A 24,637-nucleotide genomic window follows, 5' to 3' on the forward strand; every position below is an offset into this window, starting at 1 on the left:
TTAAAATGAACAAAAAGAATTTTATTGGAACGTATACACACAGGGGTAACAGAGGTATCTGAGTAATCAAATACGGAATGTTTAAGAAAGTTAAAATAAATAAGAATACCAAGTTTGCCAGTGCTAGGTCCAGCACCAATGTAAGTAAATGCCCTCTGAACAAGTGTGACTCTGCCGGGACCATCCCTGCAGAGCCTGTAAAGATTCCTACCACCAGAAAGTGGCCAATAATTTTGGAATACAAAGAGTCACAATAGTGCTTTCTACTGATGTGCATTCACACTGTTTATTCACTACTTTCGTCTCTTATTTCTTTAATAATATCTATTAAATTCTGAAGTCCAAAAACGTAACCCGTGTCTTGGCCCTCATGCACCACGCTATCTTCTCCATAGTACTTGCAGGTCGTGTGGGCAAAGTCTATCATACGGACATCAACAGTACTAGCCGTCAGTTTGTAGGCATATGCTCCTGCTGACTCATCTGAAGACTCCTCTGAAAGGTCCTCTAAGTCCTCTGGGTCTGAGTCAACAGCAACTTCCTGCCTTTCCTTTCCATCATAAATGATCAGCAAGGAACTTGAATAGAAGCGGTAAGACTCCTGTTTCTCTAGGACAGACTTGAGTTCAGCCAGTTTTTTAATAACAGATTCAAAGAGTTCCCTGCGCAGGTATTTGCCATTATGAAAGAACTGGTAAAGTGCTTCTTTAAATCCTTGGACTGAGAGTTTTCTTCCATGGTATTTGTTCATGAACATGAGCTGGCCAGTGCCTGCCTGGTAGACCTGCACATACAAATACACAGAAGACAAGAGAAAAGGCATAGTTAAAATTGCTGGTAATACTGACGCAAAGCCTTGAAGGGGAAAGGGGGAAAAACCCAAAACAAACCCAAAACAACAGGCTGCAGAAAGCTTTTACAAGATGACATACTACTCTTAGAATTGCTCTCACATGGTTACCATAACAGATCTAGCAGTGCCTATGGAACTCGGAGGCAGGGAAGAAATGGAAAATTCCTTCAGTTTAGATTTGAGCTTTTCCACCAGGAATGTAAGAATGCAGAGTTTAAGTGAGATGAGGAAATCTGCGGCCAAGATCTCCAACGTCAAGCTACAGTTTGTACTGCAACCACTCATTCAGCCCGTTACCTGCCTCTGCTCACAAGCATACCAGTCAATTCCCACAATGCTGAGCTCTAAGTGACAGCAAAGGCTCCTATATAATGCCACATAATCCTCTGTATTTAAAGAAGTCAGAGGTTATCCTGCAGGAAGATTGCTTCCTATAGGAGAGTAGTCTACACACCACACAGCTCAATAATGCCTGAACATCTAGGTGAAATAAGGATTGCAGGTGCCTCCAAAGTTCCTTGTTTTTCAGCACAGGTCTATACTAGAAAGTGAACAATAAGCAGGCCCCGCTCAAATCCCAGCACACTGTAGTTCAAAATGTAGCTCCCACACTTCCATTTCTGCCTTGTGTTTTTCAAGGTTAAACAGTGAGATGAACACCAAACATGCCAATAGTCATGCTGTGGAATAAGTCCTAGCAAACAGTGCTAGCATTCCTGGAATAATACTGGATGGCAGGAGAAAGGCTTCAGAAAAGCCTCAAATACAAACAAGTTGTTTCTGTTCTGTCACTCTAGGAATACAGAAACAGGTAAACAAAAACCTCAGGTGAAAGTCCATGCAACTCTATCTCCTTATTTGACCACAAGTCTTACCACATTTACCAAGCCACTTCTTGTCTGTACTTCGCAACAAGTCTACTTTAAGCAGTGGAAGATCTGTGGCTTTTCAAAGTCAACAAGACAGAACTGATTGCTTCTTAATACTCTGGCAATTTTCCACATGCTTTATTCAAAATCAATGTACTGGCAGACCCTCCTTTCAATGGTTTCCTACACTATCCTGAAATGTTAAATCAAATAAGTAATTTTACTACACACTTTTGAATTGCTGCTATTGTGCAGGAGACTTTGTGCTCAGAGACCACTCTCACTGATGTGGAACATGCATGGCAGGTTACTCCTGAAGATGCTGCCACCTCCAACTGGTAAGTGATACTCAAAAACCTCATTCCCCTCAGTGAAGGAAACTAAGCTGGTGAAGGGTCTGAAGCACAAGTCGTATGAGGAACGGCTGAGGGAACTGGGTTTGTTTAGTCTGGAGAAGAGGAGGCTGTGGGGAGACCTTATCACTCTCTACAGCTGCCTGAAAGGAGGTTGTAGCAAGGCAGGTGTCAATCTCTTCTCCCAAGTAACAAGCAATAGGGCAAGAAGAAATGGCCTCAAGTTGCACCAGGAGGTTTACATTGGATATTAGGAAAGTTTCTTCACCAAAAGGGTTGTCAAGTACTGGAACAGGCTGCCCAGGGAAGTGGTTGAGTCACCATCTCTGAAGGTATTTAAAAAACATGTAGATGTGGCACTCAGGGACATGTTTTAGTGGTGGAGTTGCAGCGCTACATTAGTAGTTGGACTTGATCTTAGAGGTCTTTTCCAACCTAAACAACTCTATGACCTCAAGGACAGCATCACGTGGGATGACTATCTAATCCAAAAACCCCACTAACAGAAATGCGTCTGTTGCCCTACTCATAATTTTCTTCTCACCTGCATGCCACAAACACGGACCCCAATAACAGCTGATGTACTCTGCTGACACTTGCGAATCTGATTAGCCTTCTTCTCTTCTGATGCATCATCTCCGTGCTGTCGGGTTCCCATCTTAAGGTCCAACACACATGGTACTTCATATCGAGACGTTAGGTTTTCCAGCAGAATGAATTCTGATTAGTTAAGGAACAACCCTCACAATGAGGAATACAGGTTTTTAAACCATTATCACAGGTTTAATAGCCATAGTCTTAACTTTAAGCATACCCAAAACATGCCTGGTATATAGCAGCCTATCAAAAATTAGTTACGTAAACTTGACATATAGCAGAGGAGGTGTCTAGTTCCAGTTTTACTGGTTTCTAGAGAGCACAGGTGAATTTCCACATGGGGGGGGGGGGGGGGGGGGGAACTGGGGTCCTACAGAAACACACTGTGGCATCTGAGGCACAGACTTGGAATTATGAATTATTTCCTGTCTAGCAAGAGACATTTTCTTATGGGAAATAGAGGTTTTGTGTGCTTCATTTGCCAAAAGTGAAGCATTTTCACACCACTAACAGAGAACTTAAAAAGCATTTCAGAACATCTGTACCATACTACAACAGTAATACTGGAGTAATACTGCTCCAGAGATACCACACACTTAGATAATTTAATAATCCTCTACAGTGAAGTGGTGAGGATACCAGCCATGAAATGCTTGCTATTGTTTTGAACAATTTTATTAGTCAGATATGTTCTAGTAATCCAATCACTAAAAAGACCTCACACATGAGGAATTTGTTTACCCAAGTATATAGATATTAATATTTTTGCAGGATGTATTGGTTGCATCCAAGCCTGCATACAGCAAGGTCTTTTTTTCCACAGAATGCACAGGGTGGAGATGTTTGCCTACAGTTCCAGAGCTCAAAACCAGTGTGCTTCAGCATTCAGAGATTTGGTCGCTGTTTTTGTGTTTCTCACACTCCAATCCTACACGAGTTTACATTCAGCTTTTCTTTATCAAAAAGGCTCACTGAATACAGACTACTAGAAGTCAACAAATCCAGCTATTGGAATCGTCTCTGTATTTAAGGCAACATTAAGAAGTTGCTGAAGAGCAAAAGATGACACTAGTTTAAGATCACTAATACCAGAACAGTAACAAAAAGCAACAGAACTCTTCTCCTTTGAAAGCTTACATTAGCAGATTGTTTTTGTGGAAGATCCCAAACACAGTATGCTGTAAAACCTTTCCACTACCCCACCCCACCCCCCTCCCAGCTTGTAGATTGGAATTAAGTTATCTGAATTTCCTAGCCTAGCTACTTTATTACATGCTGGAAAGCCTGTGCTCTGGAAATTGCTGGCAAGCCCTTCAAAGTCACCAAATAAGTCATGGCTTCAGGAGACTCGATTGCAGTTAAGCCTGCACTGTACTTCTATCTGGCATATTTAAGAAATAAAAAGCAGAACCCTATTCATTCCACTGTTAGGAGTTAATGTCAGGAAAGGATACTATATTGATTCCGGTGTTTTGCATTTTCCTTCATCCGCTGTAACTGCTGCTGGTGACATTTCATGCTCCAAGGATTATGGTGTTTAAACTGTGAACTGACATTTCCTTTTTTCTCTACAGTACAATACAAGACTTCAGATTTCTTCAGCCACTCAAATTCTTCCTCCAGTTTGTGACTAGAAAACAAAAAAGCAATAAATTACAGGTCAAGTAGAAAAATAAGCACTTTAAAGGGGTTGTCAGTGGATTTAACTTTACAAACTATTTTGCTCATCTTCACTAACAGCTAGCATAAGCTTTATTTTGCTTTCTGTACAACTGTACAAGTTGCCCATCAGTAATATTTCAACTTTTATAAAGCCACTTCCACATTAATATAAATTAGCATATAGCCAAATACGTTACAAAATGTGCAGTAATTCTATTTTTATATTCTTTACCTATGTGAATTACTTCCATAGACGTAATGCAAGAAGTAGCAAGGAAGATTTATCCTTTGCTAACATCATTGGTTTTAGCACATCACAGCTCAGTTTACAGCAGGCACAAATAACACAGATGAACAAGGGGAAAAATGTCAATAACAGGCATAAAGCAGGACTCCTACAGAAATATACCATATTTTTGTTTTGTTTTTATACAACTATTGTGCTTTTGCAGGTGGATTTTTTTCTTTTTTTGTGGAAGTGACAAAAATAACATTGGGAACCCTTTTTCAATTGAACACAGCAAAAAAATGCTGAAAAGAATCAAACACACTCACTACTGGGGTGAGGACATATTCATTTCGCTACTGAACCTGCCTGCCCTGAAGAGGGAAACAAAAAAACAAGGAAATGAAAGTTCAGAATTCCAGTGAATTCGCTGGAATTCTGGAGACCAGATCCTGGTCTGACAGCAAAATCTGTTATGTTTCAATGCTCTGATTCCAGTTCCCCTATCAAACTTACCTTTTCATTTTTTCCTCTTTCCTGTGCTGTCGGACCCATTCCTTAGATATCTTTTCGTTTTCTAACAACATTGTCTTTTTGTTAGTCCATCGCAATAGTTTACTTTTGGGTTCACAGTCAGAATTATCTAAGTTTTCTAAGTTATCGTGGTCCCCATTTAATGGATATGCTATTAGACATAAGTTTCCATCTTCATCCTCTTCAAAGCTCACTGACACCACACCTGAAGAGAGAAAGGACACACAGTTATGAATTGCTGAAGTGACAAGCAAGCCTTTTAGAATACATGATTTTACACTAAGAATATAGCAACTTTTGGTTTTTTCTCTTACCCTCGTCCTTAGTTTCTATCTTGCCACAGGCCAAACCTCATCTGCCAACCTAACAAATATCAAAAGATCTAGACAAAAATGACACCTCACAAAAGACAATTTATCATATTGACAAAACAACGATACAAAAATGTTATTTTCTCTGATGCAGTCAAGAAATAATCAAATAATAACAGGAGACAATTTCAATTAATAGAAGTTTTTATTAGTTTAGGAAACCTGACTGGTCTGACCCTAAGCGAGATGTAAAACATTTGTTACCATCTTGCAGTCAAGAATGACCTGCACAAAAAATCCCCCACACCAAAAGCTTTAAGTTTTGCATGACAGCAAAGCAAAAAGCACTTATTGAAACAAGATTTGGTTATTAGATCCCCAGGGAAAAGAAAAGATTTGCAAGTAGAGCAAAACAAGGAAAATGTCACATTACAATAGAACTAGTCCAAAATCTTCCACTTAATCACCATGTTTAATTATACATTTTCTTCTCCTTTTCAGAATATATTTTATTGATACTGGGTATGCAGCAATCTTGTGAAATAAGTAACAAAAATGCAATACAAAACAAATACGTTTGTTGTACAGAAGCATGGTGAACCTTGAAAGCACTTTCTCATCCTCCCCTCAATAGTCTCTAGAGCACTGCATTGCATTTTAAGAGTCTTAGTGGAACGCTTTAACACAGATGCGCTCAGTGCTACATTAGCAAGTTTCAGCAGTTACTGAAGCCGTAACAATTGTCTGAAATGTTTTTTAATCTTATTTTTCAGTCCTCTCTCTTTATGCTCATATCAATCAGTTTGCACAGTTCTTGCAGCTCATCACTAGGCCAGAGGGGAGAGGTCTCGGCGAGAGATTGGCACTTCTGAGCTGGGCAGTTGGCTCCGAGACCTACAGTAGCTGGGGCAGGGAGCACAGAAGCTCTGACTGACAGTCTTGCTGCCACAAAGGAAAGAACAACAGGAAAAAAGGGGGGAGCCAGCTAGCAAATGGCCTTTGGCTTTATCCTGGAAAAAAATAACAGAAGATGGACCAAGTGAGGCCCTTACCCCTATATCCCTCCCCACAAATCCATATACACTAGTACAATTGTTCTATTACATTGAGAAGTATCATTCAAAGATCACATTTTCTTCCAGTCCAACAGAACTTCAGTTAGAAATGTCAAAAAATCTTTGTAAGCATGCAGGGAGCATAACTTTGCAACATCTCCTCTCAAGTCTTCCGCCAGTTTCACAAACAGTATGCAAAACTTCATCACCCTTATGGTTGTTAAAAATCAATGAGCTTTTAAAAAGCAACTCCATCTAAAAAAGTGCTTCAGACATATTTATTAATCACCAGGCACCAGTTGACAGAATAGTCAAGAGAGAAGTGTTTCTGTTAACTAGCACAATGCTTAGGAGAACTGGAATTTCCACTCCTACATAACACCTGACTCAGCCTCATCACAGCTACTTAATCCTTGCCTACCTAAACGCCATGAATTTTTATTTCCTTAATGGCAGAAGCAACACTGCAAATATTCAACAAGACACCTTGCTGACATGTATTTACTGTGATCAAAATGAGAGTCAGGGGAGAAGTCCAAAAACAAGAGACCACAACTAAGCTTACACAAAACACTGTCAACCAATCTCACCAAATCCCTGTAAGCAAACATTAAACAAGTGGCACAAAAAAAAAATCGAAACAAATTCACAGAAAAAGCAGCAGAGAATTACTGAAAACATTCACAAGCTGTTAGCTACTTACCTGTGCCTAAGGGAGATATATGGGCTATCACCAGCAGAGCTGCTCTACTCTAATGCTGTTAGTCAGCCCAAACACCAACTTGGCAAGCATTTCCACCCTGCATCTCCACAGCCTGCCTCAGACAACATCAAAATACATGAAAAGAAAACCATAAAATCTCTTCCACACAGAAGAGATTTCAGAGATAACAGAGAGCACAGCACACTTGTATTTACAGAAAGAAAAAGCCCAACGCCATCCTATGGTTTGGTAACTTACCCTCATATTGCGGAGTGAATTTACGCATTTCAGTTGGAAGAGTCTCATAGAACTGGTGCTCCCTCTGAATAAGGGGTTTACAGATGGTCTTGTCATTAAACCGGAGGACACAGGAGTGTCCTCCAACCTGGTGGACAAAAGGCTCGAGCAGGACTCCCTTGGAATAGTGCTCCACTTCCATAGCTCCAAATGCTGGGCTCATCCTTGTAGCACATTAGACAGAAGGCGGCAGCAGTAGTGAAGGCAGTTCAGAGCCAGAAGCCTCCGACACCTGAAGTTGTTTATGCCGATTCAAAAGTCTGTGGAAACAAAGACAAGAGAGCGCCGGGCCTTCAGTGCAGGGTGAGGGAGGCCGAGAGCTGCCGCCGCTAGCGGAGCCGAGCCGAGGAGAGCCGAGCGCGCCGCAGCAGCCGCCGCTGGCCGTCGGGAGGCGGCCGACTGCGGGCCACCCCGGGGCGCAGCCAGGCAGGCACGCCGCAGCCCCGCCCCATAGCGCGCCTCAACCAATGGGAGCCACAGCAGGGCGGGGCGCTGGCCCCGCCCGGCTCGTCCGCGCATGCGCACTGCGGCGCTGGTCAGAGGGCGAGCGGCGGCTCAAACTCCCGGCTTTTCTTTTCAGTAAAAGCCACCGGCGGTCAGTCCTGGCGAGTCCTATGTCAAGCTACGCCTAACGCCCTCCAGCGTCCGTTCACAGAGCCAGGCGCACCAGTGTTCCCAACGACGCCCGCGCTAGCGGTGAGCAGCGCCGGGCCCGGGCCGGCCGGAGAAATGGGTAATTACAGCAGCTCACAATTCCTCCCCTCTGGACAGTGACAGCAATCGCGGAGACCTGCCCCGGTCCAGGCAGCACGCTTGTTTCACCGGTTTATTCACAACATGTCAGATATTTAAAATGTTACACAGACGCTAACTTTATAGATGAAACACATGCTGCAAATAAGCCATTTTCCAATAACACATTTTTGCATGAAGACAGCAGAAGGCAGGGAATTTTGTGCCCCCTGCGTCCAAAGGACTGCAACCCTGTGAATACACACCGCTCAGTACGGCCAGCCTTCAGTTTTACACAGCTTGCACTTCAATAGGCAATTAAAGGAGCAAAGCTAAAAACCAAAACATGGCTGTCTTGGTCTCTACTTTCCAGTAAATTTTTAAGTCGAGTTGCTCTAATTTTATACCTGAGCTTTAATGATTAACTTTTTGAAGCTAAAAACAACCTCGTACTTATTTTGTCTGAAGATCATTACACGAATAATAATGCACTTAATTCAAAGAGACTACAAAGTGTTCTAGGTCACAGGTCTATTTTTATTTGTCCTCCTTAGACATTTAACAGCTTTACATTAACTGGAAAAGCAGAGACCTCCGGGTTAAAGCTGGGGCACTACAGAACTACAGACACCTACAGCTTGCCCTGTACTTAAGGGCATTAACTGAAACAACTAAACTACTAAACAGATCGATCAATCGAACTCCAGCTCCTGGAATGTTTACCTGTGCCTAAGGATAACAGGTCAATAGTTTTACTCGCTACACACCAGTTAGCTCCTCCCCCTTTCTTGCAAGAGCCATATTTGACAAAAAGTTACCAGCTTTTTTTTTTTAAGCAAGTATTTAATACACAAAACGAAGCTTGGGCCACCTCTGCAAGAGTATGTAAAATTTAATCTGGAATAGTATTTCCCAGAAACAATACTCTCTTCTGATACTCTAGTTATGTTTTAAGATTGGAGCAAAATCAGTAATCTTTCCATCTTTATTTGTACTACTTTTAATTTCCTAGTATTTTTTTAATAATGCAGCTACTGCACCCCCAAAGAAGTTTCTCATCTACCTCAACATCAACAACTTGACAGCTTAGAGACACACAGGTAAAAACCTCTCAGTTCCATCCTGGACACAAGCCATTTCCAAAAACTTATTTAACTACAATCAAGCTGAGCCACACTGCGGTGCCCAGACAGTGCGGAAAGCCTCGAACCCCGGTCTGACCTCACACACCAGGCAGTCCCACCCACCTCGGCAGCTGCCGCAGTCAGAAGGTGGCACTGCCGGTGCTCTGGAGGCACGGGTTTGCTCGATGCCTCTCCGCAGTACCACTCACTCCACGCAGGGCCACAGTGCTCCTCACCTTAGACACGACTACAAGTTGGCTTACCAGCAGACATGTAACGAACTTCAAGCTCTCACCAAACGCATGCTCAGCGAGCCACATCAGTTCCTGAGTACAGCTGTGACAGAGTTGCTTTCATTTTCTATTGGAGAAATTTTAAGCATCAGTTTGCATTTGTATAATGCACCAATGATTTTACAAGTCTCTGGAGTTTTCATCAAAATTTCCTATAGCCAACAATGCTTCCAGTCCTCTGGAATTTCCCAGGGAAAGCCAGAAGAGTGCCAGCTTTCACTGGGAGGCTCGGTTATGCATGTACAAGATCCTGTGGTGACAGAGCTTTACACCATCCAGTCTGTTCTGGTTTAGTGTTTTGCTCTGCATTTCCTTATCTTTATGGTTCTGAACATCTGCTTCTTCTAAGGTCAAATGTCGTAATCATAAATTTGTTTAGGTGCTTCTTGTCTTGAAGCCTGACTCCCCCAAAGCAACAAGTTTTAGTCATAACAGTTCTAACACTATCACACTCTTAATAGCATCACAGTACCTCAGCATTACAAGAGCCACTCCTTCCAAGACAACATTACCATTCTGACAGGGCTGTCTTTCTAATTGCCCCTGATGCAGAGACACTGATTGGCAGCTGCAGCAATTCAAACTGAGAAAGTACCCTGCAACATCCCTTAGCCTCAAACACCTGAGTTAGTCCTAGTCCTACTGCATTAGAGTTGCACCAGGAGTTAAGCCTTGTCAATATTTATGCTATAGAAATTACTCCTTAGCAAAAAGCACCTCCACCACAGACAATGCACAACATCTTGTTTACCCAACACATCTTCAGGGAGCTCATTAAGAGCAGCTCAACTTGTTTGCTTTCATGTATACCCAAGTGGTCTGGACAATACTTGCATGGTGCACCGCATTCACTTGGCAATGGAATTGCCAAGCACAGAATTGGACAGGACTACTCATGCTACTTCACTGTTTCCTGAAAAAGAAAGATCTGGCAGCACATCACACAGTGTAACATCCTATTCACAGGGCAACAAAGCAAGCTTTTTATAGTTCTGATATTACAAAAATATCAGTTATGAAATATTTAGCGAGTGTTGGCTTTTTTAAGAGAGTAGTGTTAGAAACATCTATACATAGTCAAACACAGTATACCCAGTCTGTATGACCACAAGGCAAATGTGAATCTACCAGAGATAAAGGGTGAAACTCACAAGTAAAGATGAGTTTACTGTACCCACATTAGTACGCTCTCCTTCTGTTTTTATCTTCCAGAACTACAGTGCAGATCCCACATGTTCTGCTTCTACTCTGAGATTTCTGTAGTATGTTCCCCTGCTGGGAAAGCTGTATTAATACAGCTATGCAGTATAAGACTGTGCAGGAAGACTGCTGAGCAGAGTGTCAGCAAGGGTCCCTTTGCTGTAAAGCCTTTAGCCAAGAGCCTTATTTGTGCAAAATAATTTACTGCCTTCTTACAAACCTATAATGCACATATGACTTGAACTGAGCATCAGCGCTCAAGGCGGCAGCAGCAAGCCTGCACAATCTTCTCAATAATTTAATCTTATGTATCCAGAGGTTTTAGTTTGCACTTTGAACAACTACTGTATTTTATCCTTTCAAGACAAGCAGCACTGTTTACCTAATAAACTAAATTTGTTTTCAGCCAATGAAGCTGTTCTCACTTGCAAAAAAACTGAGCAAGATCTTAAGGTTTTTTTCTGCTGCATGCTTTAACATTACTGCTACACACAATCAGGATTTGTCATTTTGGCACTACTTAATATTGCAGAACCTTGCCACTTCAATTAACAACAGGACCTGGAGCACAATTGTAATGCCCATCAGAAATGCTTTGCACCTTACCTCCATAAACAACCTCACAAGTATGTCAAATTGGTTCCACTTCCTTAGAAATAAAAACTTAAGCTAAGACCAACAGCTTCAAGTGCATTGATGTTGACCAGCATAAACACAATACAGTTCTTCACTGCCTTTCTTCTGATTCTACACCCAGCTTGTTTTCAGTGCTCTTTGGGCACAGAACAGTTGGTTTTCAGCAGTTTTCCCAGATACCAAACACAAGCTCATCGTATCCTGCCCTTTCCCTCCCACATGCTTTTAAGTGCCTTTAGTTAAGATCTTTTGTTCAAAGGACACATCAGGAAAAAAAAGCAGATGTACTATTCCTTCACATGTCAAGCATTTTAAGAGAAAAATCTGACAGAACTTGAAGGGAGCAAATAAAAACTTGTCTAGACACAGTAACAATAGCTTAAGCCATGTCATTCTGACAGTAAGCAGCAAAAGATGCTTAAGACCCAACCCTGTAAAACAGAAGTGACATGAACAGACATCTTATTCACATGTGACAACGACCATCAAAACAATACCGCAATGAACTCTTGTTTTCAGACTTTTTAATATTAATCTCAGGTGACAGCGTTCTTTGGAAGGTATTCCATGTCACTACATAATCTTGAGTTAGTCCCATGCGTAACTGCATTAACAAACACATCCTCTGGAGGGCAGAACTCTCAGCTAAGCAGCAGCTCCTTCCTTCATAACGATCTCAAAAACAGCACTTCTTCCCAAAACTTTGCAATAGCAGAACTAACGATGCAGATCCACCCGCCTAAGCTATCTGTTCTGGGTTCTCTCAAGTCCAGACTTCTTACTTTGCATGGTCAATATCTGCAGCTCCAAATAGCCATAAATCAGCTTTACAGTGACAGAAATAACATAGCAAAGCTTGCTGCCTGTCCTTTTCTCACTTCTCTGGGTAGTGCGAAGGGGAAGCTGACAGGGTAGCTACCTGCAGAGCAGAGCTGCTGCAGGACGCTATAACCCTGCTGAACCAAACCTAAGCCCCTTCCCAAGGAAACAGAAGACTAGCACAGCCACACAACAGGAGAAAAAAGTATCAGTGACCCAGAGGCCAAACAGAAAGCTGCTTCAATCCAGAAAATCCTCAGGAAGACATGAATACTAGCTAAGAAAGGACACACGAACATCCAAATATCAATGTGGAAAGTGTATGGTATGTTTGCAAGAGCCCACCACCACCTGTTGTGTGCACAAAACTGAAAAGGTACCTCAAGGTCTGAGTTGTTAAGGCATTACAATGGTCAAAGAGAACAACCCTTCGCAACCAAAGCGGAATAAACACACTTAAGAACCTACAGGAATTTTACAAGTCCTAATGTGACTAAACTACACACTCAGTTTTAAGTATTATGTTTCTTTACAAATAGCAAGGTACATTGCTTGAATCAACACAAAATACAAAGCAGATGATGCAACATCAGAATACCAAAAATATTAGATATGTTAAACATGCTCAGGCTCAAAGTTCTTGCACAACTTGTGATTCATTTTGATGAGAACCATGTATCCTCTATACATAACATTATTTTATTAGCAAATTTGCCCAGTCTAACATCGGTAAGGGAATGCTTCTAACATTCACTTTAGTTGCTGCTTGGCTCATGATTTGAGGTTACTGTGGTATGTTCTGCTCCAGAAGTTCTTAAGACTAGAACAGAAATACTCAAATTCTCTAGTGTCCTGTCAGCTGCCTTAGAACAGTATCAGAAATACAAAATTACATTTTAAAGGTGAACTGCGTATCGATTAGGAAGCAAGCCCTGTACAACAGACGTTTTCATTCTTAATGGAAAAAAGACCTGTGTTCATTCATCACAACTGTTTTAATAGATTCCTAACTTTAAGGACGCATTGTACCTGTAAATAGAATGCAAGTCCCACGCTAGGGTACTTTTGAAGCCTTCTGTATCGTCAATAGTAACAATATACCTAAGTTTAAGCAATAAAAGCTATGGTTTCTACCTTTTTTCTCTCATTACGGTAGAAATGCAGAGCCTGCATAATAATGTACTCATATGAATAGTACGGTTTTGGAAAAAGCCTTAAGCGCTGCTTTAAATCTGCATGATTATCAGGAATAGCATGGCCAACAGGAGTAGGGAAGTGATCATGCCCCTATACTTGGCACTGGTGAGGCTGCACCTCAAATACTGCGTTCAGTTTTGGGCCCCTCACGACAAGGACATTGAGGTGCTAGAGCATGTCCAGAGAACGGCAACAAAGCTGGTGAAGGGTCTGCAGAGCAATTCTTATGAAGAGCGGCTGAGGGAATTGGGATTGTTTAGTCTGGAGAAGAGGAGGCTGAAGGGAGACATTATCACTCTACAACCATGTGAAAGGAGGTTGTAGCGAGGTGGGTGTCAGTCTCCTCTCCCAAGTTACTAGTGTTAGGACAAGAGAAAGTGGCCTCAAGCTGTGTCAGGGGAGGTTTAGATTGGATATTAGGAAAAATTTCTTTACTGGAATAGTGGTCAGGTATTGGAACAGGCTGCCCAGAGGGGTGGTAGAGTCACCATCCCTGGAGGTGTTCAAGAAGTGTGTAGACATGGCACTTAGGGACATGGTTCAGGGGGCCTGGGGATGTTGGTTTGACAGTTGGACTTGATGATCTTAGAGGTCTTTTCCAACCTTAATGATTCTATGATTACAGGAAACAAACACTTATTGCAGTGACTAGTTTTAAGGAAAAAGGTTATCTTCAGTACAAGAGTGCATTCACAAAAGAACTCTCCCCTAAACTATGAGTAATGCAAATTCATTACAGCAAACTTAATAGCTTTCAATATTGTAGGGGGAAGAGGGGCAGTGCCACAGCACCAAGTTGGGGGGAGATATCACACAGGTGACCATATTACCTTTTAGCCATCTCATTTTCTGTTTTCCCTAAAGGCAAGAACAAAATATGACACAAGGCAGTGACAGGCTGTAGGTCTTTGGAGCGTTCACTGACAAATCTGGCTAATGTTTGGAAATACGCAGACCGATACAGTATTTTGGAAAACTACTCCATTGAGCTTACTTTAAAAGAAAGACTAGACTGGGAAAAACCCTTCTTTTTCATTAAGTATAACTTTAAACCAAGTGGTTGTGATGGCAAAAAAAAAACCCACACAAAAGAGGATGCTGAGCTTCACATTTCCACACAAGTCAAGGTTATTTAAGCTCTTCTGCAGCAAATCAATGTAACAATCATTAAGTTATCTCCACATGACTTGTACTTGGCAATGAGTAAGCATGAGGTTTTTAAAAAATACTCGGCAGGAACACTTACAAATCCAAGAGTAAAATACCAACTCCCCCACACCTACGTATTGAGATTATATGTGCACTCCCTTTCCAAGCAGAAATACTTTTTCTATAGCCTTCACTGGCAAGTTATGAGGGTGATGGGAGTCAGGCACTGTAGTAATGAGTCTATCAAAGAAAAGCAAGAAAAGCGCAAATTTTTCTTGCTGAACGTAGGGTGATTGGGCTAGACTAATAAAAGAAACCACCTGCTTGCTAGAACTGCTGATACAGAGTAGTTCTTTTTAATCTGTCTTTATTAAATGGCTGGTAACTGCAACAACATGTTGCTATAGCTTGGAAAAAAACTTCTCCAGATAAGAAAAAATCCTCAGATTTACTTAATCACACAAAACAGACTGAATCTAGGAACTCAGAATTATACATGAACTCATGCACAAAGTTTCTACAAAACATATTTGCAAAACCCTTTGGGAACATGACATAACCAACTGGATAGCAGTCAGTAGAAAGCTAATCATATTTTTAACATTAGACTGTGACCAAAGGATTCCCACCAAAAAAGAATATATGCTTATTATCAGGTGGAAAGTATCTGTTCATCAGTTCAATAAATTAAAGTAGGAGCCCTTGTCCTTTTCCATACCAATTAGAGGAACTCCTTGCATCAAAAGTTGTACGTTATTTTTCCTGCTGTATTATTGGAGGAATTTAACAATAAAATTGAGTAACACCCACCAGCATTAAAGAAAATTCTGTGCTCTATGCCAGAGCTCCTCTATCACTGGCACATCACAAGCCAAACACAGCTTAAATAGTATTTAGGGTTTGGGTTTTTTTAAAAAAGTTTCAACATTTTTGTAAACATTTAACAATTTAACATATCTTCAAAACCACTAAATAATTCAAAAAACCTCTAGGCAGTTTAAAACTACAGTGCAGTAAAAGACCCGGAAATGCCCAAGGTTCTCTTGAGGACCTCAGGTCAGGTATGTCACACCTGAAAGTATTACTCTTCTAGACCTTTTGTCCCCTCCACTAAAAACAGAGGGAGGACAGTCCAACATCAGCTACAATGGCAAAGGACTGCCAAATGCTATGTTCAAGATCTTGTTCTGCTGTGAACTCAAGAGTGTGAGCCAGCACCCTTTGTACAGATCACTTATTGTAAAGAGGGAATCAGGCCTTCCTAGTAGGAGTTCTCTATAATACAGAAATGAAAGATTATGCACTCAGATGCTGACAGTTGTATAGAAATGTGTACTTTAAGCACAATTTTTTTTTAAAGTAGCAACATTTTATACTACCACCTTTTACTCTCTAAACATGGAGTTCTAGTTTTGTCTTCCTTTAAAAATAACCCAAACATAGCAGTAGCTACTATGAGAAAAACAGTGCTACACAGGTGTAAGACATGCATTTACACCTGTAAATTTAACATCAGCTGCAGAGCCACCTCTGGTAGCAAACATTAGACAGACTTTTGAATACAACTTTAACAGATGAAACTCAGAATTATGGAACGTTCATATATTTAAGCATAACTATTACGGGACTAAACTACAAACAAAGGAGTCTGAAGTGGCATAACATTCTCTTATTGTTCTTCAAGCACAATAATTATCCCTATCTTCCTTAAATCAGCTCTACATTACTAGGAGAAACCCAGTTCCCCAATCCTTTTGCCTTGGGGAAAGCAAGGCAGTAACTGAGGTGGTCTCCAAGAGCTTCTAGCTTTTTCTTAACAGAAGCACTCACAGAAACCCCTCAGCTGCAATTTCTTAACAGCAATGGGGAGGTTATGTGCTTAGTATAACTAATATTTCAACATCCCCAAAAGCAACAGTTTTCAGCTTTCCCTACACCACCTGTAATCTGTAAACTTAACTACATACACAAAGCTCTAGAGAAATGCCAGAGTTTCACCTCTCAAGACAAGCTATTTTATCTCCATAGAACTAAAATAAAGCCAAGTTACAGGTTACTAAGCATATTCAGCCAGAAAAAGCATGCAATTCTGACCCATGCAGTTTTTCCAGGGATTTGTAATTTAAGAACAAGCCTCTTTTCCAAGTAAAAATGCCATGGAAACTACGAAACCTGAACCACCAAAACTAAGCTACTTAAACTTCGTATTAAGAAATGAATCCATCCTAAAACAGTATTCTAGCACCAGCAGCTAAAAACACCAATTGCTTTAAAAAGACAATACTGCTTTTTGTCATGGAGAAGCCAAAATAGCATTCAGCCTTTAATCTTCTGAAAACATGATAGCAAGAGCTAACTTGTGTGGATTACACACATGAAAGTGTTATTCAAGATACCAACAACTCCAGAAATTCTAGCATTAAGATTAAAATAAATCCAAGGCTATGCCCTTCTCATTACCCTGAATTTAGCAATATTTCTAGCCACTCAGTAAAAGAACATTGTGACTGGCCCTTGAGTTGTGACCAACTTGCCACATATGAGAAGTTGCTCGAGAGGACAACCGTCAAGTCCTGTTCAAAGGTCACATGCACTTAACTACACAATGATTTTCTCTGTCTGTATTCCCTTCAGAAATCCCAATCCCTAATACTTTTTAAACCACAAGCACTAGCAGCCTGCAGGATAAAAGTGTTAAATTTAAGCTTAGATGCCCAAATCCTACAATCCAGCCTAACTCCTTGAGCAAAAATTTCCAGAGGAGCACAAAACAAAGATTATCTATAAATTATTACAGGAAGAATGGTGCACAAAACACACAGTTACATATTTCATGCATTCCATTTACGTTATGTTCAACTACACTACCAATATACTTAAAATGAAGCTTAATCCCTTTTTGTATAAACTGGTCAAAAAGTAGCCCAGAAGGAGACACTCATCAGACCCGAAATGCCCATCCACATTTTTACCTATAATTCTTCAAGTGTAGGTCAAAGACTTCAGATGATCGTGACAGATGGGAGTTTTTGCTCCACAGAATGGTAGGAGCTGGAAGGGACCCCTGGAGATCATCTTGTCCAGCCCCACTGCTTGAGCACGCATACCTAGAACAGGGTGCACAGGACCACTCCAGAACAGCTCAAGTTCATGAGACACATTTAACATATCTTTTAAAACAGTATTTATGTTTCAAAACATTTCAAACTACTGAAAACACATATCAAATCAGGTAACAAAATGCAGACTTGGATCTTAAGGGAAGAGTTGATATGACTCAGTGACCTCTGCATGCTCTCTCCCTAAAAAGAGTTATGAAAATAACTGGGTCTTAAGACCTTGAATGTATAGCTACTTCCAGGATGACTGAGCAATTATAGAAGTTCAAGCCCCCAAAATACACAAGAACAATTTCACTGTGCTTCTTGCTAAACTGCAGCAGATTGACCGTGAGCAAGTAAGGACAGGAGAGGAGTCTTGCAAGACAGACACTGATACGGCACAACAAAACCAAGAGGAAAGTCATTCAATATTTCCCCGGTAAATGTAACTCGTTTCAAGCATAGTTTCTCCCTAGTAAAAGGGACAAGGACCTTTTGTACAAGCACACCTGCACAGTACTTCAAAAACGCTTTTAAAAAGATTTACGTGATTCATCTTTCAGTGATCTCATAGTACACCATCTGCAGCCAATTACAGGCTCACCATAATAATCACTGTAAAATAATTAATCCATTTTAATCTCATACAATTTACATATTCAAAAAGCAGTAAAAAACTACTTGGAAGAAATCTTCTCAATTTCAGTAATCTATAAAAGGGAACTTTCACAGGAGCTTGGCTGTATTGCTCTCATCCCCTGCCAGGCTGAAATATATTTCATGATGCAAAAGAGCCAGTTTTATTAGCCCAGCCAATGGGACAACTATAGTGAGTCTTACTCCCTTAAACACATCTGTTGCTTTACAGGCAATTTTTATAGCAGCCAGTGACTCTACAGCACAAGCAAGCATGGTTTGCACAACTGTCTTCAAAGAGAAACCATCACTAACCAAAAAGGGAAGACTCAGATAGGATGATTGCCAAAAAAACCATTTTCTCTTAAAAAATCTGCAATAGAGCACTGCCATCCACACTGTGCTCACGTTCCAATTCTGTATTTCTAAAAAACAGCATATTGTCAGGAAAAAAGTCAAGAAGTCAAGCTTAGAAAGACATTTTTTGGAAGAAAACTGTGCATAGTGATGTTAAATCATTATATGCACTTTAGAACAGAAAATCACCATTCAGCATTTACGTTTAAATGTGAGAAAGGTTTTGTTTCAACAGAACTCGGAGACAGTCCTCCTCTCACCATGTAACTCACTGCATCCCATCACCATTTACTTCACTTATCCCTCATCCTTGAAACTACTTGTTTCCATTAATTCTGAAATGATTCTCCAAAAACATTTTGTTCCGTCCCCATCTAGAACTATACCCTCAACTTTAATATTCAGATGTGTCTTCAGAAAACTGACTGGTTATATTAAGCCAGATGCAATTTTTTCCTAAGTTAGCTTGAACGGATTCCCAGTTACAATGCTAGTTATTTCAGTATGAGCATACCCACCCATCAATTTAACCTCCTATCTTCAGTTAAATTTAATGCATCTTCTAAAAGAGCTAACACCTCAGAGACATCAAGATTATGTCTATCATGTCAGTAGTTTCACTCTTCACCTTTCTAACATGGAACTTCATTAATCTAATTGATGTCACTAACAAAAGAAAAATCAACTGCCATCACATTCTCCCCATATATCCAAAACATTCTTCTGGAAAAAAGATATGAACAAGAGCAAATGTTAAAAGGAAGAGGTCATCTTCCATAAGCATAAAATTAGGCAGCACCCACAATTCCTGATAAGGTTTCAAGCACTGCAGAAAATTTCTGCACCACAGCACTGCACAGCAATTTGGGTATGCTCAAAGCCTTCTGTGCTTCAAGAAAATAAAATCAACTTTTTTGCTGTGCTTATTCTAATACAGATTCTGGCATAAACCCCCCAAACTCCTGCTTTTTCTAAGTGTGGATTTCTGAGGAAAAATAGCCTAAATGATTTTATCTTCTTCCTTGAGCTTGTTCACTGTAAGTCTAAACAACCTGAGGCATCATTAACCAGCTCTTTTTTTTTTTTTCAGTTCCTTCCAACTTTTTGGATGTCAACACAGCAGGCCAGAAGACAGGGATGAAGAGAGGCAGTACAGCTGAAAGGCTACTGCATGAACTCAGTACTTACCCATTCTGTTTGGTCTATTAACTGACTGATGAGCACATATAGAGCTCCAGACCAACACCACCTGTGCAGTCTCTTGCCCAACCATTCATCATGGCACATGCACAGCTTGTCCTCTTAAGCAAGACTCTCAGTGGCCAATACCATTTTATGAGCAAGCCTTTTCTTTTTGCAGTAGAACAATGCAAAACTGGGCACTAACAGGTTCCAACTGTCTCCAGTAGACACTCTTCCATATGCACCAGCAACCCAGACACAGGGTCAAAGACTGCACGTGAAATGTCTGATAACCAGTAGAGTGAAAGAGTACTTTCTGTACCTATTACAAAGATTATCATTAACCTATTCTAAAACAGCCTATCATTCTGAGACACAGCCAGGATTTCAAAGACATAGTGTCACACAGTCAAGAAGCTGCAAAAGCTTTCAGTGATGATTTCAAGCTCCTGAAAACCTTATTAATCAACCAACCAATGTTAGACCTTCATTTGAACAGTTTTGCTTCTATTATGTCTACAGTATGTCAGACTTTGCAGGAAGAGAAATTTCTAGCTATTTACAGCACATGATATTGTGTCATACAGCTTTTTGCAAAAAGGGGGGGAAGAAAATTATTTTGAAACAAAGTAGTTATTATGAAAGGCCCAAAAATAACATCATAATGAGGTATTTCTAACAAAAGCTATAGAAATGCACATCTGCAGTTATACTTTAAAATGCAGCCTCTTAGTATGTGAAATCTATCCCTATATTGTTTCAAAGATACAGTAACCCTGTGCAAGACAGTAAGCCAGATAAAAGAATTAGCGAGAGAGGAAAAATCCTCTCCCCGCAATGGAAAATTTTCATCTCTTCAAGCGAGGCACAGAGATGCTCAGCCGGACCTACGTTGCCTGGAGACCAATCGCAGCTTCTTGCCAACAGGGACGAGCTAAGCATCAGCAAATTCAAAAACTGATAAGTGGATTAACTGAATGAGAGGCAGCAAGTTTTTCCACACACCACTGTAAAAACCTGGACACTTTCAGATAATGGTTCTAACCCATGCTCACTAGACATACAAGGATTGTTATGAATATAAAATATCAGCCTAATAAAGCTTCAAACTCCACAGCTTAACTCTTACCCCCACACTTCTGGGTACAGCTAGCGCAGCAGAATGCATTCATGTCAAAATTTTAAGCTGCAACTCAGTTTCTGCCCTTCCAATATTTTGATGCAGTATCTGAACTTTTGGAATACATTCCTACCCATTAAACAAGTTCTGTGTTCAAGCATTGGTGCAGAAATATTAAGGAAACCAATGAACTACATCAAAAAGGAAGAAGCTACACCTCGGCTTAGCATTATGAACCACAACAAATCATGCTTCACTTAAAAACCCTGCCTTTGCCCCAGCCTTTCCCCCTCAAATCACAGCTGCCCAGGCAGGGCAGCATCAGAAGTGTTATCGAGGAGACACTTGTTTTGCCTATTCTGGATCTGGAACTGCAGCACTCCTGACCTCCCAGAGAAACACCTCAGCCGTCTCCCCATTTCCAAACACCAACAGATGAGAATCATCTAAAGTAAATGACATTTAATACCAGTTACTCCAGAATTCCCCCAGACCTTATATAATTCAATTCACTAAAATTATTCAGAGAATAAAGAATCAAACCTTTTTAAGAATGACTATTTAATTTATCCTCTTAGATGCAATTCCTTGTGGAATTTCTGTTGCTAGTAAAGTAGGTTTTTCATCATCAACCTGACAGCATGTACTTCCCTGCTTCCACCTATTCCTAAACCAAAAAAGCAGACATTTGTGTCCCTCGCACCACAGCTGACAGACTGAGGCACCCTTAGTTATGACAAGGTTTACACCCTTCCCCTACCCTTTAAAAGAAAAAAGCATCCCCACAATATCCTTCCACACTCCCCAGCTGATCAGAGAACAATGGAAGTACCACCATACCAGTGACCTGGCTAGAAGCCCACCCAATGACAGGCAGCTAGGAGTTTCTTTCTCTAATGTCTGTCCTCATCCTGTGTTTTCAAAACTGCATTGCTGACAAATCTGAAGTCTTCCTTGCAAGCAACTGGTAGGGAAAGAATTTTTGAGAGCACAAAGCCCAGCATTCATATGACTGACCACTATCCAGTTTTCCAGCTCCTTCCCAAGTTACCGTACCACATGGTTATGATTGGTCTGATCTACCTTTCCTCAAGAAGAAACAGCAACATAAAGCTTACATTACTTGTATGACCAAAGTACCAAAAACAAGATAACAGATTATTACTTCAGAAAGGTATAAACAGTAAAGACAGAAAAGGTAGCAAAATGTTTTTTTCAGTTAAAGGAATTAAAATAAATTTATTCAAAGCTACCTGGCCAAGTTTAAGGTCTGAAGTTTTTACAAAGATGTACATATGAATGGCTGTAACCCCTCCTTGAAATCCCTCCTGCAACCCTTAACCAGGATACACTTGTGAGCATTTCAGGTTATTCTTCTTTGAAGAAATATTCCTGAATTCTGGCAGTTAAATCATTGGGTTCTTCCTCATTCCTCATTATTATAATTTTTTCTTGATTAAAGTATAACAAGCTGGAAGATGCTAAACAGGCCAAATGTAAACAAATTAATCAGTCCATTTTTCAAATATGCATATTTGCGTGTGGATACACATGTATATAAACCCAATTTCTATTCCTTAATGTTATCTTAAGTCCTGAAAACATGCAAATTAATTTCAACTTAATTTTCAACTTAAAAACTTTGTAAAATATAAAATTATCTTTCTTATATAAGCAGTTATGAGCAAAGATACCAATTCTTATACTTTCAAAAGCCAAAATAACCCTGACCTTAATTGTCAAGTGTCAAATTTGAACTGCTCTACCCTCACTTCACTATTACAAGTTGAATAACAATAATACACCACCTGACCGAAAAGGTAAGACAAACTCACATTAGCTTTAATGTTCCAGAACTAAACAGTAAAGCAAAATTCTAATTACAACATATGACAACCGAAATGCCCCCTTAGACGCTCATGAGTCCAAAAAACCACATGGGCACTGGATGTGTTTCTAACACACCTGGATATGTGGGACACACAAGGCACTACATCAATTAAAAAAAAATTTTTAAAAAGTCTAGAAGTAGAAAGCAATTAAATTCTGGCATATATCAGGAAAGGTATCAGCGTTAAACATGCATAATTCTCACGGTGAAATTAAGGCCAAGGACATATCAATATCAGGGTGTAACTACAAACAGGCTGTTATTCTATCAACAACGATAACATTTATTTTCTTAATCAGTATGCCGATTTCCAAAGCCTTAACCGTAAGCGTTTCTGTTTAAAAGCCTGAGGGCCCCAAACCACGTTAACAAGGTATTATAAATCTGTGATGTTCGGAACAGCTCGTAGCAAGACATCACCCTGCGTTTCCGCTTTACACAGAAAAAGGGTATGCGTGAGCCGCACGGCCAATTATGCAAGACCTCCCGAAGCACCCTTTTTTTCATTTTGTAATACTACCAAGCGTATGAAACAGTCGTCAAACCTGCAGCACATCCATCACCCAGGCACAACAGAAAACCAATGTCTTATGATTCACACAGATGAGAACTGCTGAGTAACAGCAAGGGGCGACAACCAGCTCCGGGGTCACCAGCCACGTTAAGCCCGCCTAACTGCGGCCCCCCCACGCTGAGCCGGGGCAAAGAGGTGCCCCCCCACCGTCGCCCTGCACAGCCTCGGGGGCGGGGGCGGTATGCGAGGCGAGGCGGGACGCGCGATGCGGTGTGCTAGAGGCGACCCTCCGGTAACGCTGCTGTCGCTTTCCCCCAACACACAACCCCCCCTCGCACAAACCCGCACCCCCGTGGGCGGTACCAGGCCAGAGCGCTGATCCCTCAGCCCCGGGGGGAAAACAGGGCAGTGCCCTCCACCCCCGCCGCCGCCCCCCCACACGCCCGAACCTGCCGCCGAACATCCCCAGCGGGCAGCCGGCTGCCCCCGCCTCCACCGGCCCGGACACTGACCTCCCGAGACGGGCGGGGCTGGGGCCTGTGGAGGGAGGGAGGGAGGAAGGAAGGGCCCCGCCGCACCTCACCAGCCAGCGGCAGTCCCCGACGACCCCCTCAGAACCGGCCGCACCGGGGGATTTGGGTCGGGGAGGGGCGGCGGCGGGTTTACGGAGAGCCCACGGCGCCGAGCGACCCGCCCGGCAGGCGCGGAGGAGCGGCGGGACGCGCCCGTTACCTGATGTCAGGCCAGCACCAGCGGCTTCGCCTCTTTTGTTCCTCAGACATCAAAATGGCGGCGCGGCGCGGGGCCGGCCCTCGCCCTCCCCCACCCCAGCATGCCCCGCCCCCCGCCCGCTCTCTATTGGCTCAGCCAGCTTTGCCGCGCACTGATTGGGCAGCCGCCAGCGCCGCTGTTGCTAGGGCAGCCGGCGCGGGTGGCGGGGTCCGGGCTCCGGCAGCGCTGGGACCCGCGGGGCTTCCCCGTCACTGTCCCCGGCCCTGCTGCACGCCCCTTCCCACGGAAGCCGTGGGGAGGGTGGGGATGGCCGGCCTGCTTGGTAGAGCCCGGGCCTGGGAAGCAAGACCGCGGGGAGAAGCAGCCCCTCCGTGGCTCCCAGCCTCCGCACGGGACCTGCCTCACTTTTGCGAGGCAAACACCGGACATGGCCTCCGCCTTGGCGGGGCGAACCGGAGCTGGCCCCGCCGTGCCTTGTCCCCGAGCTCCGAGCC

At 41.9% G+C, this 24,637-nt stretch overlaps 1 protein-coding gene across 6 annotated transcripts; it reads right to left on the minus strand.

Annotated features, from left to right (window-relative positions):
- IP6K2 (inositol hexakisphosphate kinase 2) lies at nucleotides 1-24,233 on the minus strand. Of its 6 annotated transcripts, none has more exons than XM_064453794.1 (6): nucleotides 24,144-24,233; nucleotides 7,422-7,720; nucleotides 5,077-5,299; nucleotides 4,127-4,302; nucleotides 2,620-2,795; nucleotides 1-784 (listed from the first exon to the last, which is right to left on the minus strand). In XM_064453794.1, exons 2-6 carry the CDS (start codon nucleotides 7,621-7,623, stop codon nucleotides 287-289), a joined length of 1,275 nt encoding a protein of 424 aa, XP_064309864.1. In that variant the 5' UTR covers nucleotides 7,624-7,720; nucleotides 24,144-24,233; the 3' UTR covers nucleotides 1-286. The 6 variants fall into 6 exon arrangements, with proteins under 6 accessions (XP_064309864.1, XP_064309867.1, XP_064309865.1 ...); XM_064453797.1 differs by lacking the exon at nucleotides 24,144-24,233 and adding an exon at nucleotides 23,995-24,130; XM_064453795.1 differs by lacking the exon at nucleotides 24,144-24,233 and adding an exon at nucleotides 23,990-24,130.
- Between the last annotated feature and the right edge of the window lie 404 nt (nucleotides 24,234-24,637).

This window comes from Phalacrocorax carbo, chromosome 6 (assembly GCF_963921805.1).
Source record: "Phalacrocorax carbo chromosome 6, bPhaCar2.1, whole genome shotgun sequence".
Taxonomy (NCBI): Eukaryota; Metazoa; Chordata; class Aves; order Suliformes; family Phalacrocoracidae; genus Phalacrocorax; species Phalacrocorax carbo.

Excerpts from the sequence above, each read along its gene's own strand:
- IP6K2 (XM_064453794.1), bottom strand. The coding sequence starts at position 7,623 with ATGAGCCCAGCATTTGGAGCTATGGAAGTGGAGCACTATTCCAAGGGA. Across the intron at positions 5,300-7,421 it reads ATTCACTCCGCAATATGAGG|GTGTGGTGTCAGTGAGCTTT; the intron begins GTAAGTTACCAA and ends TTCTCTCTTCAG. Across the intron at positions 4,303-5,076 it reads AAAGAGGAAAAAATGAAAAG|TCACAAACTGGAGGAAGAAT; the intron begins GTAAGTTTGATA and ends TTTGTTTTCTAG.